The sequence below is a fragment of the Balearica regulorum genome, chromosome 3 (assembly GCF_011004875.1).
Source record: "Balearica regulorum gibbericeps isolate bBalReg1 chromosome 3, bBalReg1.pri, whole genome shotgun sequence".
In the NCBI taxonomy this organism is placed as follows: domain Eukaryota; kingdom Metazoa; phylum Chordata; class Aves; order Gruiformes; family Gruidae; genus Balearica; species Balearica regulorum.
This window is the reverse complement of record NC_046186.1, coordinates 83411015-83429402: the sequence shown is the minus strand read 5'-3', so window position 1 is coordinate 83429402 and position 18388 is coordinate 83411015. Positions and strand designations below refer to the sequence as shown.

General features: G+C 39.7%; 2 protein-coding genes across 4 annotated transcripts in view; one reads left to right on the top strand and one right to left on the bottom strand.

The window, feature by feature from the left end:
• B3GALNT2 (beta-1,3-N-acetylgalactosaminyltransferase 2) overlaps positions 1-7785 on the top strand; it is a 30099-nt gene extending 22314 nt beyond the window's left edge. For all 3 annotated transcript variants that reach the window (XM_075748735.1, XM_075748734.1, XM_075748733.1), the window contains exons 9-12: positions 316-441; positions 4161-4320; positions 4746-4802; positions 5175-7785. In XM_075748735.1, coding sequence (XP_075604850.1) covers positions 316-441; positions 4161-4320; positions 4746-4802; positions 5175-5309 — 478 coding nt within the window. In that variant the 3' untranslated portion in view covers positions 5310-7785. The remainder of the gene's footprint in view (positions 1-315; positions 442-4160; positions 4321-4745; positions 4803-5174) is intronic.
• The window catches only part of GGPS1 (geranylgeranyl diphosphate synthase 1), a 60659-nt gene continuing 47643 nt past the window's right edge, over positions 5373-18388 (bottom strand). Inside the window, exons 10-19 of the mRNA XM_075748716.1 lie at positions 13567-13643; positions 13196-13294; positions 11643-11707; positions 11492-11556; positions 10856-11008; positions 9985-10138; positions 9451-9519; positions 8317-8376; positions 6889-6980; positions 5373-6656 (exon numbers count right to left, since the gene is read on the bottom strand). Of these exons, the coding sequence (XP_075604831.1) occupies positions 6564-6656; positions 6889-6980; positions 8317-8376; positions 9451-9519; positions 9985-10138; positions 10856-11008; positions 11492-11556; positions 11643-11707; positions 13196-13294; positions 13567-13643 (927 nt within the window). The 3' untranslated portion in view covers positions 5373-6563. The remainder of the gene's footprint in view (positions 6657-6888; positions 6981-8316; positions 8377-9450; positions 9520-9984; positions 10139-10855; positions 11009-11491; positions 11557-11642; positions 11708-13195; positions 13295-13566; positions 13644-18388) is intronic.

The following is an 18388-nucleotide window of genomic DNA, read 5'->3' as shown; positions in this document are numbered from 1 at the left end:
TGTTTAAGATGGATTCATTAGTAAATCCACCATCTGTCCTGGAGAACAAAACTTCAAGTTTGTTTTATTCAGCTCATACACAAATCCATAGTGTAAGAAAGACCATCATAGGGTGCAGCTGCATCTCTTTTCTGTAGGACAAGCAGTCAGCTGTGGTCAATAGGGAAAACATTTAAAAGTCAAGGGTAGGAAAGACATTCCTCCCTTCTTTCTTCCCCCTTTGCTTCCCAAAAAACCCTTGTGGAGTGTTCTGTTGTGTAACTGTGGTTTGTGGGCTGCAGCTCAGCATCTCATCACTTTTCTTTTTGGCTACAGGACAGTTGAATCAACGAGTTTTGATTTGTTGCTGAAGACAGATGATGACTGTTACATTGATTTGGAGGCTGTTTTTAACAGGATAATGCAGAAAAAATTGGACAGGCCAAACATTTGGTGGGGAAAGTGAGTTGGTTTGTTTTTTGTTTTTTTTTTTGGTTTTTTTTTTTTTTTTTTTTTTTAAACTTGTCTTTAAGAGATACCATGTCTTTAGTGAACGGTTTGCTGCGTCTGTTTTCTTGTGGGTTCCCCTCCTCTGCCTATGGAAACTAACTATACAAGGCAGGACTCTTGTATGTGTAGAACTTTGAATCTCAGAATACAGAAATCAATCCCTTACAACAGCTTTCCAGCGTGTGCCTTTACAATGAGTCAAACTTGCTGAATATATTACCTAGTTTTAGAATGTGTTGTATATGTCTTTGTCATGGTACTTAAGTAAATAAAAGTATTCCAGCAGCACAGTAAAGTTAAAAGGCAAGTGCATATTAGAATTGTAAATGTTCCTTTTTTTAAAGCCACTGTGATTTTTCTGGTGGGTTTGAGGAAATGGAGTAACAGAAGAAATGAAATTGCCTTTATAGTCTGCACTTTATTTGGAAGTCTGTGAGTGACAGGCATTGCTACTCATTTTGCTGCTGTCTGAAATGGTAAATCTGATTCATGAATTCTTGAGCAAAGTTCCCCAGCCTGCATTACACTTGTGAGTAACTAGGAAGATCATAAGAGCCCATCTCTTCCCTTCCATCCATGGAATGCATTGCTACACTGGTATAACATGCAATATAGCACAAATGCTGCGCTGCTGTAATGTTTGGTATAGCACAATGGCATGACGGGTCTTCCTGTTGCTATCTGCTTACTGAAGAAAAGCTGACCTTTGCTGCTAAAGGTGTCTTGCTTCACCAATGTGGTACTGACTGTTGCTTACTTGTAAGGCGATTTAATAAGGTGTGTGAAAGTGTGTGTGCCCAAGTGTGGGGAATAGCTGGCTATCTTGTGATGATCTCGAAGATCTGAGTGGTGGGCATGTGTTCTTTAGCCTGTACAAAAAACCTGATCACCTGCTGCCTGTTAAATTTTTTGGGACTGCCTTTACCACAAGGCAAGGCTAACAGTGAAGGTAAGATAGGTTCATTCTAGCAATCTGAAAGGTCAGGATCTTGATGACAAGATGGAAACCAACTTGCAAAAGGAAAAATAGCACTATGTATAAGCTGCCTGGGCTGCTGTTCCAGCTGATGTAGGGAAACCTCTTCTGGGGTATGTTCTGGCCTGTGAGAGCTGAGGATGTGATACCAAAGAGATTGCCCTCCTTCTCCCTGGTGTCCCTACCCATGCAATGGTAGGTGTCCCTACCTTTGTGTTGCTGCCTACCATAGGCCTGCTGCTTGGCCAGAGTTTTCTGGTTATGTGTTCAGCTTTGTGGGCAACCACTGAGTGTGCAGGAGTCTTCTACAAGAGTCTTCTGAGTGGTTTTGGGGGATCGTTCCAAGCTCTCCTACCTTTCAGTTCAGTGACATCTTGCATATTTAGACTTGAGCATTGGTGAAAGTGCAAATGAAATGCTGTTAGGCTTCTCTGACAGCTGGTTCTGGTGTGTGGAGACCTTAACCTTCTGAGGAGAAGGTTAATGTATCTGGCCCTTGAGGTGACTTTATTGATGGTCTCCCGTCCTTCTGCTCCTCTGATGATGTGTCTGAGAAATCAGACTTTGCAACCTAGACCTTATTAAGCTCTCTAGATCAGACAAGTTTCTTGTTTGTCTAGTGTTCCTTATCTGCTAATACTTAATTCCTCTATTCTTAGAGAAACTTATCAGAGTTCTTGTGAATGCTGAAATGATCAGCTTTCTCTGGCAGAAACCAGGGATGAGATCTCTGTGAAACTGGGAAGGGAATGCTTTGGATTGAGCAGTACTTTCAGTTAATAGCCCTTTTCTGATGCCACTTCATATTGTGTGGTGGTTTTGTTCGTGAATTTTAAATCACTATTTAAAAAGCATATCTAGCTAATCTAGAGCACTTCAGGGCTGCAGGCTGGAAAACCAAATGATCAAGATAGCCTACTTCAGAACTTTGGCTCATCTTGGGGAGACCGTACTTAAGTTACTGCTATTCTGTTCTTTTTAAACTGCAATCAAAAGATTAGTCACCCTCAGGCACAAGAGGTGTCTTTGACAGATCGCCGATCATGTCTGCAAATGACCAAATTTAGGATGGGGTAGAATGTATCGAGCTGTTTCTGAGGAAGACTAAATCTAACGTGAATGCTGTAAATGAGAAGGCAGTTTAGATGAGATGCTGGCTCATCTGCCCTGCTACGGAAAGCAATGGAAGTTCAGAATGGCACCTTTTCTTGACCTTAATTAAGCCAAAAAGAAACTTCAGATACTTGAAGTTTTCCATGAAGATGTTTCATTTGTAGTATGAACCTCCCATTTTCCTGGGGCATAAGATACACTGTTGAGTGTAACCTATTTCTAGGCTGGCCTTAGAATAGCCATTGAATGAACTTATGAGGATTGATAATGCTTTATTCTGCAGACTGAAAAATTAGTTTTGCTGAGTCTTGCTGTAGAAATGGTGTGTTAAGGTATCAAGTAATTTTATTAGGTTACTAACAAAAGGAAGCGACAAGTTGTGCTGGGAGAAAAAAGTTGGACAAAACGTCATCTTTTCTATATGTCTGTGGAGAACATTATGTCGGGGTGACATCTTCAAGTGTAAATTCTCTAACAGTCACAGTCTTCAGGTAAGACAAGTGTGAGATGTCGTGAACAACGCTGAAATCACTACAGAAGTATGAAATGATTAGCAAAGCAGGTGCCCCTCAGAATGGATGGGGGTTGCAACCTTCCAGCTGTCACTTGCTAGAGTGGAAAATACTGAGTCTAAAGTGAATTCAGGTATGAGATGTGACTTTGATCTACTTGGTGCTTCTAACATGTCAGCTTCAGTCGTGAATGCGTAGAGTCTGATAACAGATCTGCCACTCAACTGTAATGCCTCCCTTACGGGGCTGTTGTCTGAGGTGACAATTCTTAGTAGCTCGCTGAAGCTTTTAGCTGCTTGTGCTCATGACTGAATTCACAGCCACACTTGAACCTGTTTGCAAAAAGGGGGAGAACCTGCTACGTTGACAGTTACGCCACTTAGTAGCGAGCGCATGAAGTACTTGTAAGGTAAGAGGAGTGTAATAGCAACCTGTTTCTGAACAGGAAAAGCAGCGTATTTCTCACTGCCTGATACAGCAGCGTAACGGGGTCCATAGCACCGCATGGTGTGGCAGCGTGTTAAAGCTGGCTATGTCACACTGCTTGGGGATGGGAGTCAGCGTGGACAGACCGTGCAGATAGTACTGCTGGCTTTCTGCAGGCCTCTAAGAACAATCTTCCTTAGAGAAGATGACTGCCGGGAAGGCTTTTTCTAATTCAGTGATGGCAGCCTTTGAACGTTCGCTTTGTTGAGTTTCATTTGGAAAACAGCTTAGAGAAAGTATATAAAAACCCAGTACTTTGCCTGGCTTCCTGGTTTTTAAGCAGCCACTAGTTTTATCAGGAAAATGGGTTGTGTAACATCTCTGTAACTGCGTGCCTGCTGTTACAGAACATAGGTAAGGAGTTCTGAGAACTTTCTCTTATTATCCAAGATTGAGACCAAACAATAGTTACACTTTCAGCTGTTGTGTTCAATTAGATGCGTGCCCAAGAGAAATAAGGCTAGGAACTATAGTTAGGATCTCCTTCTACTTCTTCAAGATCAGTGTTACTTGAGTTGTTAGCAGTGTTCAGAGGTTTCACAGAGCGCTTTGTGTAAATGTCTCATGTCTAACATGGTCTTCAGTTTCAGACTAAATTGGGCAGTTGATCGAACTGGGAAATGGCAAGAGCTGGAGTACCCAAGTCCTGCATATCCAGCCTTTGCTTGTGGGTCTGGCTACGTCATCTCCAAAGACATTGTTCAGTGGCTGGCAAGCAACTCTGAAAGATTAAAGACATACCAGGTAGTAATGCATTGGTTCAGTTTTTCTATCTTAAACTGGTCTAGGGAGCAGCATGTGTACTGATTGAGTTGGCAAGAACATTGCTCAAGTGTTAGTGTTGGGTTCTCCCGGTTAATGCTGGCTTTTTGCAGTGCTTTTGGTTGCTATGCTTAGTGTCTGTTGCAGGTCAAAGCACAACTGTGTTGGACTGAGAACCTCTGGAGCTCTAATCTTGAAAGACAAGAGTACAAAAACCAAGAATAATGTATTATCACAGGAAAACTGGGAGGATTAATTTAACACCTCTAAAATAGTCAGGCATAGGTTTTTGTAGTTACCATTTTTTACTGCTGGTACATGATGCAACTTATTCTAGCTCACACAGTCATGCCTCGTGCTTTCCTGGTGCTAATAGCCCTATTTTTCATTTTAATGTGTTGTCGCAGGGTGAAGATGTGAGTATGGGCATCTGGATGGCAGCTGTAGGACCTAAGCGATATCAAGTAAGTCTGAAGAAATTCTCTGATCTTATAGAAAGAGAACATGCCCGTTGCACCAAGTAGCAAAAAGTAGGGGAAATATTTTTTCTTTAAAATTGAAACAGCCATTGGATTAAAGCGCAGAAAAAACTTAAGATGTATTTAAAAGAAAAACCACAAAATCCCTACAAACCACCCCCCAAGTTCTCTGACTAGGTCTAGCAGATCAGAGAGGGACATTATATATATTACACACACACACACACCTCTAGCTGGTGACCTTTGTGTGCAAAGTTTGTTGCTAGAAACGATGAACACATCATTCTTGGAAGTAAAGATTGTTGAAGACTAAACTCTTAGTAAGAAAAACTATTGAAATGGTTCTGTCTCTAACAGGATAGTCTCTGGCTGTGTGAGAAGACATGTGAGAGTGGCATGCTGTCTTCCCCCCAGTATTCTCCACAGGAACTGAGAGAACTCTGGAGATTGAAGGAACTGTGTGGAGATCCTTGTCGATGTGAGGAAAGATGATGGACTTGCCTTGGAAAACAGGGTGGTGTATAATGATTATGGAAGAGTCCACATTTGGATTCATTCTTGGAACAATAAGGAAGATTAAGGTATCTTTTAATGTTGGGTTTCAACTAAAGTATAACAATATTTGCACATCCCTTTTGATAACTACAAGTGGACTGATACTATTAATTTTCTATAGTATAGATGTTGATCTGACAAAAACCAAAATGTTTAAGATAAAAAAATTCCTTTTCATATAAAAAGTCAAAGACCTACTTGTAATTAATAAATGCACATAAGAATGCCAACTAGCCTGTCTTTTGTAAATTAAAGTACTACTGATTTAACTGGGTGTAGAGCTGTACCAGGATCCAGTGGAGAGCTGTGCTAAGCGCCAAGGCCTCGGGTAAGTCTTGCTGCAGCAGGTTCTGTGCTGTCCGAGGGGTTGCCCTCATCTGTGCAGGGGCTGGGACAGCTGGGGGTTTGGATTTATGTTTAGTTTGTTTATACCATTGTCATTTTAGAGAAACACAGTATCAAAGTTTGCTTATACCAAATCTTGAAGTACTGCAAACTTGGCCTGATTAGGAGGGATTTCTGATAGCTCAAGGTGTTACTAGATATGGATCTGAGGGTACACAAGTGAAAGTAAAATAAGATTGAGGAACAGCGCACCACAGAATGTAAAATAAATAGGAATGCCTTGCAGTGTGCTGAGAACTTATTTATACTGTGGTATGTTAATGCTGTAAGGTAGAATAAAGGTCTGTCGTATTTGGACCTTAAATAGTCTAAGGCTGTGCAGATACTTCTACAATTACTGCTGGTTTACTTTTGTTTGCTTTAAGGTCTTTGGAAGTAGGTGAAAACAAAAAGAGCTAGTAGCCTCTTTCAGTGCAGCACTAATTTTGTCCTGTTACAAGCAAAGAGATCGCAACTAAATCGTGTACTTGGTTCAGTAAAATACATTCTCACCGCTGCAGTGGGAAGGTAGTGTAAAATGTTGGCAAAAGGGTTACCTTGGATTTTATTTAATTGCAGCATTTAAGCACTATTTGGTATCTCTCGAGTAAGACAATTCAGCCAAAAGCAACTGCTTTCATGGAGACTGACAGTAGTATTGTATAGCCTGCTGGTGTTACGTATGAAATTCATGTTCTCCCATACGTGTGTTCAGGCAGAGGCTGTCCGTACTGTCTGCGGGCAGTCTGTAACTCTTCTGCAGTTCCAGTGGTGACTTTTCTTTCAGGCTATCAGGAGGGTCCCTTCTTACCACCGTACTAGCACACAGTCTCCATTTTCTATTGAGTAAAACTGCAAAGGCTTTAAGTCGTTGTCTAGTTCAACTTCTTTTCCTTCCAGCTAGAATAAGAAAGGGAAAAAAAACCTGATCAGACTTAAACTGAGATCTGATCAGGAAGTTGCAGTCAGGGAGGATCTGTCATATTACAGGAATGAAATTAGGTCCTAAATTACAGCGTGAAGACTGCCCTCCTTAAGTGAAATCAATTTCATTAGGTAGTATTTTAGAGCATGCTATTGACCTTTAGCAGCGTGCAGTATTTGATTGTCGAATTACCCATTTTTAACTCACTTTAGAACTTTCGTAGGACAGTTTCAGTTCTGAACCAGGAATTTTAAGTAGGCGATACAGCAATCCTTTGACCTTCTGAATAGTCATAGACTCTGTCAAGGGGAAAGAAAGAGAAGTTATTAGAAAAATGCTGCTGCCACAAAGCTGTAGCAAATTACTAGTGTTTCAGCTATACTTGCTTATAGCAACAGCAGAAGGCTGTATTGCTGCTTTGGGTCTAACACTGCAATAATGTCTCTTGTACCTGAAACTGTAACTGCTAACATCAAATTGAGAATGGGTTTCATCTCTGGTGGATAGGACAGGATATGCTACTATGGTTTAAGTGCTTTGATCCCATATACCAAATTAGAGTGTTACGACTTCATAATTCACCTTTTTTGAGTTTGTATTTACTACATGCTAAACCAAGTGACCTTTGGGACACGTACCAGTTGGGTTCTGACTACTTCCATCTGGCAACTGCTCCTTGAAGCTTTCATTACCAGGAATTGGCTTTCCCGGCACAAATAAATGGATGTCACTGTGGAACTAGTGCCATTCTTAGAAATGGTATTACACTAATTAGTCCCAAACAAACTGCCAGCAGAGTTGTAGAGTGGTTATATTATGAAGTCAGTTACATGAAGGGATATTTTTTGTAGTGGATCTTGAATGAATAAAAGTAGTTTGTTCCAGAGGCAATACTTGTGTTTGCAATAGATATACTCAATATTTTGGTTGAACTGTCACTTCTTTTGAAGCTTTATCTAAAGGCACAGCAATAGTGAGTTATTCCTGTAATACCACACATTGTACTTAGACAAATATTTTTCTATCAAACATTTTTGTAAAAGCTGTATCTATCTGATTTTATGCAACTTGTGATAATAAATGTGATTTTTATTTTAGAATAAAGCTTGAGTAAGTCTTTTCTCTCAGACTCCATTCTGACACATCTTTCCAAAACATGTTTGATTTAGAGCAAAGTCTATTCGTTCTAGTCTCACTACAGCCACTAAAACTGCAAAAGACAAATTTGATACAGGTCAGAATTGTATCTCTAACTTAATGTACTAGACACTAGACCTCAATAACTGCAGACTGCGTAGCTGGCTCTTACAACATCATGTTCTTGTTACTGGCTTAACATGTCCACCAGATTTCACACCAGTTAATTAGCCTTTGATTAATCATGAAACCAGCAGCAGATGTCGTAAGACAAGCATCAACTTTCAGTCTTCAAGCTGGACTGAAAGTAAGTATGAAGGTCAGAAAATTAAAGGCTTTTTCAAACAATTTCTACCTTTGTAATTTCTTTGTATGACAGAGTCTTCAGGGGAGAACCTTCAGGAGCTGACAAAGCCAGAGGCAGCTGCCATGCTTTAATGCAATTATTTGAAAAGGAGCTACAAATCAACTGCTTAAAGACAAGCTGAGACTTCTTACCTGGTAGCTTTTTCTCTACTGGCTTCTGTTCAGGATTCTCAGGACATCTAATTGTCAAAGCTTAAGGAAGAACGGTGAGGCATTAGCGAATGAAAGTTCAGCCCTGTTCTGGCAGGAGCACAGAGACTTTCTAGTCTGTTTATATTACAAATTGTTTCCTTTAGTTCAACCTGATCTTCTAAAAAAAAATAGGTTGTAGCCTGCTTCTGAGCAGCTAAGATAGCATTTAGTCATTCTCTGGAAAATTAAAAGTTTTGTTTTTTTAAATAATGAAGTTTTTATTCATCTTTGGTAAATTAGGGAAAATATTTTCCCAAGTGACTCCCTAATACTTAACATGATTTTTTGGTCAAAAAGAGTATTTACCCAAAAATGCTTAATTGCTAGTTAGCTTTCTAAAAATAATCTGCAGTCAAATGGAAGCTGCTTACTCAATTTAAAGCAAGTTTTTGACCTTTAAAATCTCAAAAACACCATACAAGCACATGTTAAGGAAGTTAGCATAATTCTTTTACAGATATTAAGACTCATCCCTAAAAAAGTTCTTGAGTATGTCTAGCCAACTAGATTGCTTGTTCTGTTTAGTCTTCCACCTAAATGCATTAGAATGTAATACCTTAAAATACTGTTTTGCCCATGGGGTCAAAAAAGTTCAGTTCTTCTATCAACTGGGAAACAAAGCTAAGTGAATTTTTAAGTCTGGGGCCTAACCTCGTTTAAATTAGACAGCCCCAAATACCAAAGCTACCTGTGTTTTTCTTAGCTTCTTAACTTTAGGACAGTCATTTTAAAAAAAAAATATCAGAAAACAGTGCAGCTGTTGAGGTTAAAATCTCAAATGTCTTCTATAGAGAAGTCATTTGCACGGTCAGAATGGAGTATTAATTACCTCTATTCTCCATTAAATCTTAATTAAGAAAATCATTTGGGTTGGGGGGAAAATGAGATTAGAGTACAGGGAAGCAGGTATCTAGTCAAACGCATTGATACAGTTCAGAGAAGCAGAATTACTAACTCATCAAGCATCTCAAAGGCTTTTGAACCTTTTGGTCTCCATATACACCCAGGAAACACTAAGCTTGTAAAATATTTTAAATGCAGAAGGAAGAGTTTTGACCATTTCTGGTCTCTTACTCAGAAGCTGATTTTTCAGAGTCAAAGGCTGTTGTCCCTTCAGTTCTCCTTCTTCAGGTGCACCGTACTCTGTGTGAAGGGAAGTGCACGTAGACGTGAGCCCTTCAAAGACTAAAACTCCACAGTAGCCCGAAGAGCGCTGTGCTGTTGGAACAGGCATGAGCCTGCTGCCTCGGGTGCCTCCGCAGCTAGGACACCCAGCAGAGAAAGTGGTGAGCTCCTGCAACTCTGAGTGCTGCAGAGGTGAGCCTTGATCAACTGCTAGAGCACTTTGGAGGGTGCACAGGCACGTGGGATGGGGTGGAGCAGCTGATAGGCACATGGAGGTGCTGCTTAATGGTCCCACTTAAAAAAGCCCCAGGTGGAGACAGCCACTGCCCTCTCACCAGTAGAGTCATGGGGCAGATGCCCTAAGGCAGTAGGAGCACAGGGCAAAGCAGCCAGGGGGAGGGAAGCAGACTGAAGAGAGACTGAACCAGTGCTACCACACTGCCAGAAGTGAGGAAATGCTAATTTTACTGTACTTGTACTTACTAAGACAAAGCGATGAGTATCTGGGATGGGCAGCAAGAAATTCTTCACTTGGTTTGTTTTTCTCTGGATTCCAATTCCCACCAGCAGCTAACCACTCATTTCCAAATATTTTGCGATAATCAAGCTCCGCTCCTTTTCTTTCAGCGGGAAGGATCTGTACTGACACAGGAATGGCACATAATATAATTATACAGCTTTCCAGAGAAGAAAATTTAATTAATGACACTGATTCCTCGTTCTTACTTAGGTGTTCGGTATGTTTTAATGCTACCAAGAATCTTACAAACCCTATCTCCAACAGTACTGACAGAGCCATCTATTCAGTACATTTTAAAGCTATTAAGAATCTTACAGCCCCTACCTCCATGTACTGACTGATCCATAAATGAATATTTAAGCAAAGATGTTACTGTATATGATGACACAAGGATGTATTTTGTAGCTACAGAAAAGATACTGTTCCTGCTCTATTTGGTTTAGATAATGCTATTTTCTTATTACCGAAGGCAAATACTTGTGTTACTGTCACTGAAACAGATTCAACTATGCTGGGTTTTTTTTTTTTTTTTGGCCAGAGTATGGTTTTTTTGTTAACAGTCCCACAACTTCAACACAACTCAGGCACTTGAAAAAAAACCACCATTCCTCCCTCCTGTCCCAGTCCCCACTGAGTTCGCAGCATTCACGAGCAGGGCTGGATCTTGTAGCCCCACTGACTGAGTGCCCCATTGACTAGGTGACGGAATAGTTGGTGCTTTCCTTTTCCTGCACCCAAACACACACTAATTGTAGAAGAAACTGAAAGCAATTCTTCAGGCAATGATTTAATGTTTTTCCCCTGGCTCGTGTAATTTGTTGAAATATCGTGTACCTCAGACTTGTTCAAAACCTCCAGTTGACTTATCTTGGCAATAATTAGCTGTCGCAGGGTCTCTGGGTTCTTCTCTGTGTCCATGAAAGGATTATTGTGACACTGCAGTGACCGCAAACTTGGCAGTTTATCAAGCTCATTGATAGATGACCACTGAAATGGAAGGGAACAGTCTTTTGAGGAAACACAAAACATACTTCATTTCAGAACAATACACAATAATGTTGACTTTTCCTCTACACTGACCATGACTGAAACTATTCTTTTGTCAGCAGAACCAAGTACTTTCATCCTGTTCATTTAACTAAGGAAAAAACTGCATTACATTTAATTAAGTAAAAAAACCCCACCACCCAACCAAACAAGGAACTCCTCAGCATTTTAGATCATTAGAATTCTGCAAGAGGAATTATGAGGCAGCAGAGGGATATGACTAGCTACCATAAACATGTTTAACTGAGACATTAAGAAATGTTTTAAAATTTTTAAATTATGCCTCTGTGTTGATCAAAGTATTCAAAGAGTTACCTCAGGCTCTTACACATACAATCAAAGTTTAAAAAAGCAAATTGCAAGTTACTCTTAAACAAAGATACATGTATTTACAAAATGTGAAACTATCACAGTCTAACCTACCTGTGATATTTTATTGTCATTTATTGCAAGGCGTTTTAGTGAAGGAAACATTTTAGTCTTGCATCCTAGGAAAAAGAGTAAATTTACAAAACAATAGTGAAAGCTTTAAATAGAATTATAAAGCTATAAATAAAATACTCCTTTTACATACCAAATCCAGCATCAGGAAAGTGTATAGAAGATATTCCAGTGTTTCTAAGTATTAGCTGTTCTAATCTGAAATTTAATAGATACAATAATTAATGTACATGGCACAGGAAGTTTTTTGTAAAAAATACTACCTCAGGGTTTGGTTTTTTTTTTTAAACAAAGACCTAATAAACTTCTGATGATGCATAATCACTGACAAATGAATGGCAACATCACAGGCCGCACCCAGACTTCAGCAGAGTGTTCAAGAAATACATTTTTCAGAGCGTAAGTGCAATAATTTCAAGCTTTCAAAATGGCTCCTGGATTGAAATGGTGTGATTTTTTTCCGACTGATTTTTTTTTTTTAAATAGCTTGTGGCTATTTAAAATCACGGCTGCTATTTTGGTGTACAGTGCAAGATAATAATTCTGCAAATTAGCAAAACTATTGTATTAGTCCCACAATTTTCCAGTCACTGTAACTGAAGTGCTAGGAACACACACCTACTTTCCCAGGATGGTAACCCCAAAACAAGGAGTCATAGCTCAAGCCTGTAACTACCATAAAGATGCTGCTATTGAGCGTACAGTAAACCAGAAGTATCTGTGTAAAGGGTATTACCACAGACACTCTTTTGAGAAAGAAAGTGGAAATACATTTACCCATTGCAGTATGGGAATTATTATACTGTTTGGTGTGTGTGTGGGGGTGTTTTGGGTTGTTTTTTGTTTTGGGTTTTTTTTTTTTTTTTAATTTCAAAGCATGTCTTTGTCTTTTTCAAATTCTTTAAGCTACCCCAAAAAAAGCACTGAAACTTCCAAAAGAAAGTGCCTGTGCTGAGGACGTGCCACACACTTCCTCAGTAGCAACAGTAACCTTCCCCATAGTTAATAATCAAGAGCAGGTAACAGCAAAGAATTATCACCACACTTTTTTACCTCCCTCCAAACCCTCTTTGTCTTGCTTTCTTTAAAAAAAGGACAAATGAGTAGGCATCACGGGTGTGAAGTGTTCATGGCGAGCATCCCTCCATCACAAATGACCTTTTTAGTATGCCAGCCTCACGGGCCATGCCTTCCAGCAAGCTGCCCAAGGGCTTCCTGCAGGCCCAAAGGAGCCCGAGATGGCTGTGCAGCACCTGCTGAACCTGCCTTATGCTGTCATGGTGAGAAAACTGTTCTTAAGAAACGACTTCCACAGGTCCTTTGCTTTGCCACTCCATACAAACTAACTCAATAGTCCTGTCATCTTGGATAAAACCCTCTCCATACTAATATATAAAGAACTTAGTAATGGGATAACTAACGAACGCACTTTCATTTCAAAAGTATATAATGAAAAACTAATAATAAACAGCTAAAAAATGCATTAATATACAACAAAAATAAGATTATATTAAAATAGCTCAATTAAGTAATTCAGTTACCCTGCTCAAGAGGGGAAAAATGCCTCAATTTGAAGATTTCATAAGTCTTCCATGAACATCAGTACTATCATGTTTCAGTCAACAAAGACTACGGAGATGAATATCCAGGACAAAGAATTTCCAGCAAATTTCTGTTAACAGCTACCTGGGGAGATGCGCTATGAGATGCAGCTGATTTCCATCCGGTAAGTGGTTGTCTGAAAGGTCCAACAACTTCAGGGTCTGCAGGACATCATTACCAGGCCTGCCACATTGGAAAAAACCCAAACAACGCAAACGCAGAACATTTACAGTGATTTGTTAATGAAAACACTAGTTTTCCAAAAGTATATAACTACATGCAATTAATTGTGTACATTTATAAATGTTTTGAAGTACATCACCTGAAGTTTGCATCATTTATTTTACAATTATGTCACGGTGATGTAAACATTACAGGAATGTGACTTTATCTGCTATATAACTTTGCAGTACATCAGTCATGGATGACTGGCTTATGTTACTCGTCTTTCTTACCTTTCCAAAACTGTAATATTATTAGAAGTAAGGTACAATTCTTCAAGTGCTGGCCATCCTGGAGCACAAATAAGAACCTAAGAGCAAAACTTCATTTAATATAACAAAAGTTGGAAAAAAAAAATATTCCAGAAATTATTCTTTATGCAGATTTCCTCAGAACATGTTCAGAACAAGCCATAGCTCCCAAAAGCAGAGAAACAAGTATTACGGATGGCCTAGCCCTCCCTTTCTTTCAGCTGGCTCTTTCCTGTGTCTGGATCTACCAGCACAGATGACATCAAAGGACTTCTGCATAGTCACAGGATTTACAGTTCCAGGCTTGGGGCTAGTAGCTGCCCTACCTCAGACTGTGACACCTGGAAACTAGGTTTATTTTATTCAAAAGGGCTGGACTGATCAGATTTTCCCTATGATGAGGCGAGGAAATGGCAGTATATGCTCGACCGCTAATGGGTCTGGAACTTCTGCACATCTCATCAGGTCTGACAGACTTTTTAAATGTCTTAATTTATCAGAGCTTGAAGGCTGTTTTGTCATGGGACTGTGCCAGCACACAGAACCACTAAAAGCCAAGAATTGCATTAGGTCAGCACATATCCTGAAGTTTTCAAGTACTCTAAAGCAAACCACTTTTAGTTCAAAAAGGCTACAAATTGAACAAAGATGCATTTGGTTTAAATCTTATGTCCTGAAATGACACAAAAAATATTATTTTACTTTATAAGGATTTACTTTTTGCAAACATCTACAGCAGATAACACAACTTTTAAAAAGAAACACTTATTACAAAGCAATAAAAATTGCTGGCATGAACCCTGGTTTTGTATGCAATTGTGACAATGTCAGAAAATTAGCAGTTTTAACAAATGGAGTTCCAAAAGCACTGGAACTGACCGGTCTTCTACGGATTTGTGCCTGTGAGCTGCAAACTGGGTTTTTTTGCTGAGGTTTTTCTTGTGTGTATTCTCCAGAGTCAAATTAAGTGTGAGCTCATCCTGCTACTCCTTCCTTGGTTAGGAAACTTAGAGGGGCTCTTTCCTCCATCTACATTCCTATTTTCTTGGAACTTGTAGGTAATAAATTATTTTTAGGTTCCTACCTCTTTTCAAAATGTGTTTGAAATTGGCTAGCAAATTCAATGTTTTTGAGAGGCAAGAACAGACATACACATGCACAGCATAATCGCCTAAAGCTTGTTTTTACAGGAGGTTACAGAGGTTGCAAAGCAGTGAAGTTCAGAGATCTTCAAATTCAATCAAATTCAATTTGTTATGCATATAGCTAAGCCATTCTCCCATAAACATCCACTATCCTAGACACCTTTCATCAATTATTCTTCATTCTCTCTGTTACAGTTGTATGAAGTTATACATCTGGGATGTATATATAACTGTCTCATTACAGATACAATACAAAATATTAATACTGAGATCTCCTCAAGTGGCAGCAGATGATTTGGGGCTCAACTGCTTCACATCCAAAAATATGAAACATCATCCTGCTGCTGCATCTTCCACACAGGTAAACTTATAAACTCAGATATAACAACTTCTCCTGCTCCAAAGCAAGCAGGAAACACCAATACTTTATCTCTTTGATTTGGATAGCGTTTCCCTATGTCAACAAGAGAGACCAAAGTAGTTTATCTATTCCTGATAAGGACACATGAAAAGAAGCCTGCAGTTGGAAGAGAAATTAGGTGCATGTTCACTACAGAGAACCTTTGGGGGATTCCCCCGCAAAAGTCCTGCGTTGTGATGGATGGAATAGAAAAACTGCACAAAACTGAAGTATCAGAAGACTTTTCAATAGATTGACCAAATGAGTAGAAAATTACCAAAATGAAGTGACAGTTATATCACAATTCTAAAAGAAATTCAAATTGCCAAATTTTCAACTATTGCTTAAACCAGCTTCCATATAGAAACGTTCTCAGATCTGACAGACAATTAACACTCAGGAAAGATTGGGGGCTTGTTGTGGATAGCTGGCAGGGAGGTTGGGATGAATAGCCAGTGGAGCAGCCACTGCTGATCAGAAAAGAAAAATGGAAATCCAAGACCTATTGCAAAAGAAATAAAGGCAACAAGAAACAATTGTCATCATGTAAGTCCACAATATTCCTATATTTTTAGTCTCTTTATCCCAGGAAGCAAGTAATACAAATGGAAAAGGCACAAAAAGAAGCTTAACAAGACTCATGAAAGGTATGAAACAGAGACTAGCTGTTCTCAGTTACTTGCACATAAAATATTGGGAACTATTAAATGAAATTATCAGGCAGCAAGATCAAAACCCAAACAGGTTTGTTTTTTTTTTCATACCGCACATAATTAAGCTGACATTAAAAGATGTGGATATAAAAATTTTCAAATGGGTTCTTAATACAGTTAGATATATCATGAAAGAAAAAAATCCACAAAGATTAATTAAATACAGATATATAGTCTCCAGCTCAGGAAGCCCCAGAATTCCAGATTACTTTATAAGAAGCTCTTAGCATATGCTTGCCCTTTGCCTAGAATTTTTCTCAACTACCTGCTACTTGCCAGGGTCAGAAACATGATCCTGCACCTCTGCTCTAACCCTGATTTTTCTTTTACCCTGTATAAATAGATTATTTTATACATATAAGATCTTAGTTTGAAAATAGAATGACAAATATAACATTATGATTTAAATGCTGAGTAAGAGAAAATGTTTTGGAGTCATAAGTATGAATTAATTACCCTCAAATGCATTAATTCAATTTCTCAGTCAATGGTTTCTAACTGTAAGATATTTTACAGGACATCTTTCCCCCTTGAAGGTTATATGTTATGTTTTGAACAATCAATTGACAATTAGACAGTAATAAGCTCTTTTACTGATATGTTAATAGAAATGTCAGACATATTTGGATATATGCATATAATACACTAACGAAATAACTTTTTGGAAAACTGATGCTCAAGGCATGTAAAAAGGTGGAGGTACGCATAATTGCCTAACAGTAACGCATGTCCATCTACTGTGAAAAATATTTCAAAACAGAGGAACAAATGAAAAAACCTGTAAGTCTTGTCTTCTTTTTCCCAACTATCCTCATGCCATATAGTCTTACATATGGCAGTAAGTTATTTTGAAATGTTTTTCACCATTAAATTGTTTTAATTCTAATTAAAACATTTCTAGGATTTTCAAACTTTGGTTATATTCCCATTGACAATCACTGTATTTCTCTTTTGTTGGGTCACATTCGTTATTATTTTCTATTAAAAAGGTGACTTTTCAAAGTAACTCCCCATATAGCTTAAGCAGTAACACTTTCAAGTCATTTGTTCACAGAGTATTAATGTCAGGTAGGTCCCTTTATTTTTTCCCCTTTTGTTTGGCTGCCCTGGAACACCACTATTAAGCACAGGCTTATGTCTCCCCACTTAAAAGGGAATGAATCAAATTTCATTTTTATAAAAAAGATTTCCAAACCAAAAATGTCTTTACTGCCTATGATGAATTGTCAGCTAGAGCAGAGTTTCAAAAACAAATGCAAAAGCTACATAATTTTAAACTGCTCTGAGTAACCTGGAGCTTCTCTCTGAAACTTAGTTACCCCTGGAGAACTCTAATCGGCCCGAAACAATGGCTCTGACCAGCCTTTCGGCCACCCTGGTATGGAGGAGAGTTGCTGGTAGCTGCCAACATTTTAAACACCACAATGCACAGATTTACTCTGATGAGCACTAGATGAATTTTATAGTGTTAGTAGCTGCTGAATTCTTCCATTCACTTCACCATTCATATTGCTGCAGTTATGGAAGGATTATCAACTGTCCTAGCACAAACTCCACTGATGGTTTAAGAACACGCTGAATGGACACTAAACAAAAAAAAAAAAATACAGCAATGACCCTCCTCTAGCTCTGCTGCAAGAGAAGAGAATGACAAAGTTTCTTTCCACTTAACTCAAAACCCAGTTTTGGTAAGTGCTCTATTACTGGATAGTGGCTTGCAGCAAACATCTGAAAATTCAGGTAATTTCACAATGCAGTACGTACAAAACCTGCCCCCGAGAAATCCAAGTAATGGGCTGGAATTTACAAGCCATAGTAAGTAGCGTGGCACTACTGAAATGTGCTTCATAAGCCCCATCTCTGAAAAAAGGCCCACTGCTAACATATGTGTTGGTTTTGCATGGCAAGGTTTTGGTAGCGGGGGGGCTACAGGGGTGGCTTCTGTGAGAAGCTGCTAGAAGCTTCCCCTGTGTCTGACAGAGCCAATGCCAGCCGGCTCCAAGACGGACCCACTGCTGGCCAAGGCCAAGCCAATCAGCGCCTCTGTGATAACATATTTAAGAAAGAGAAAAACAGTTAGAGAGAGCTTTTGCAGCCGGAGAGAGGAGTGAGAAGATGTAAGAACATCTGCAGACACCAAGGTCAGTGCAGAAGGAGGGGGAGGAGGTGCTCCAGGCGCCAGAGCAGAGATCCCCCTGCAGCCTGTGGTGAAGACCATGGTGAAGCAGGCTGTCCCCCTGCAGCCCATGGAGGAAGGATGAGGGGGTGTAGAAATTCCACCTGCAGCCCATGGAGGACCCCACGCCGGAGCAGGTGGAGACACCTGAAGGAGGCTGTGGCCCCGTGGGAAGCCCGCGCTGGAGCAAGCTCCTGGCAGGACCTGTGGATTCGTGGAGAGATGAGCCCACGCCAGAGCAGGTTTGCTGACAGGACTTGTGACCCCGTGGGGGACCCACGCTGGAGCAGTCTGCTCCTGAAGGTCTGCACCCCGTGGAGGAGACTCACGTTGGAGAAGGCCGTGAAGGACTGTCTCCCGTGAGAGGGAC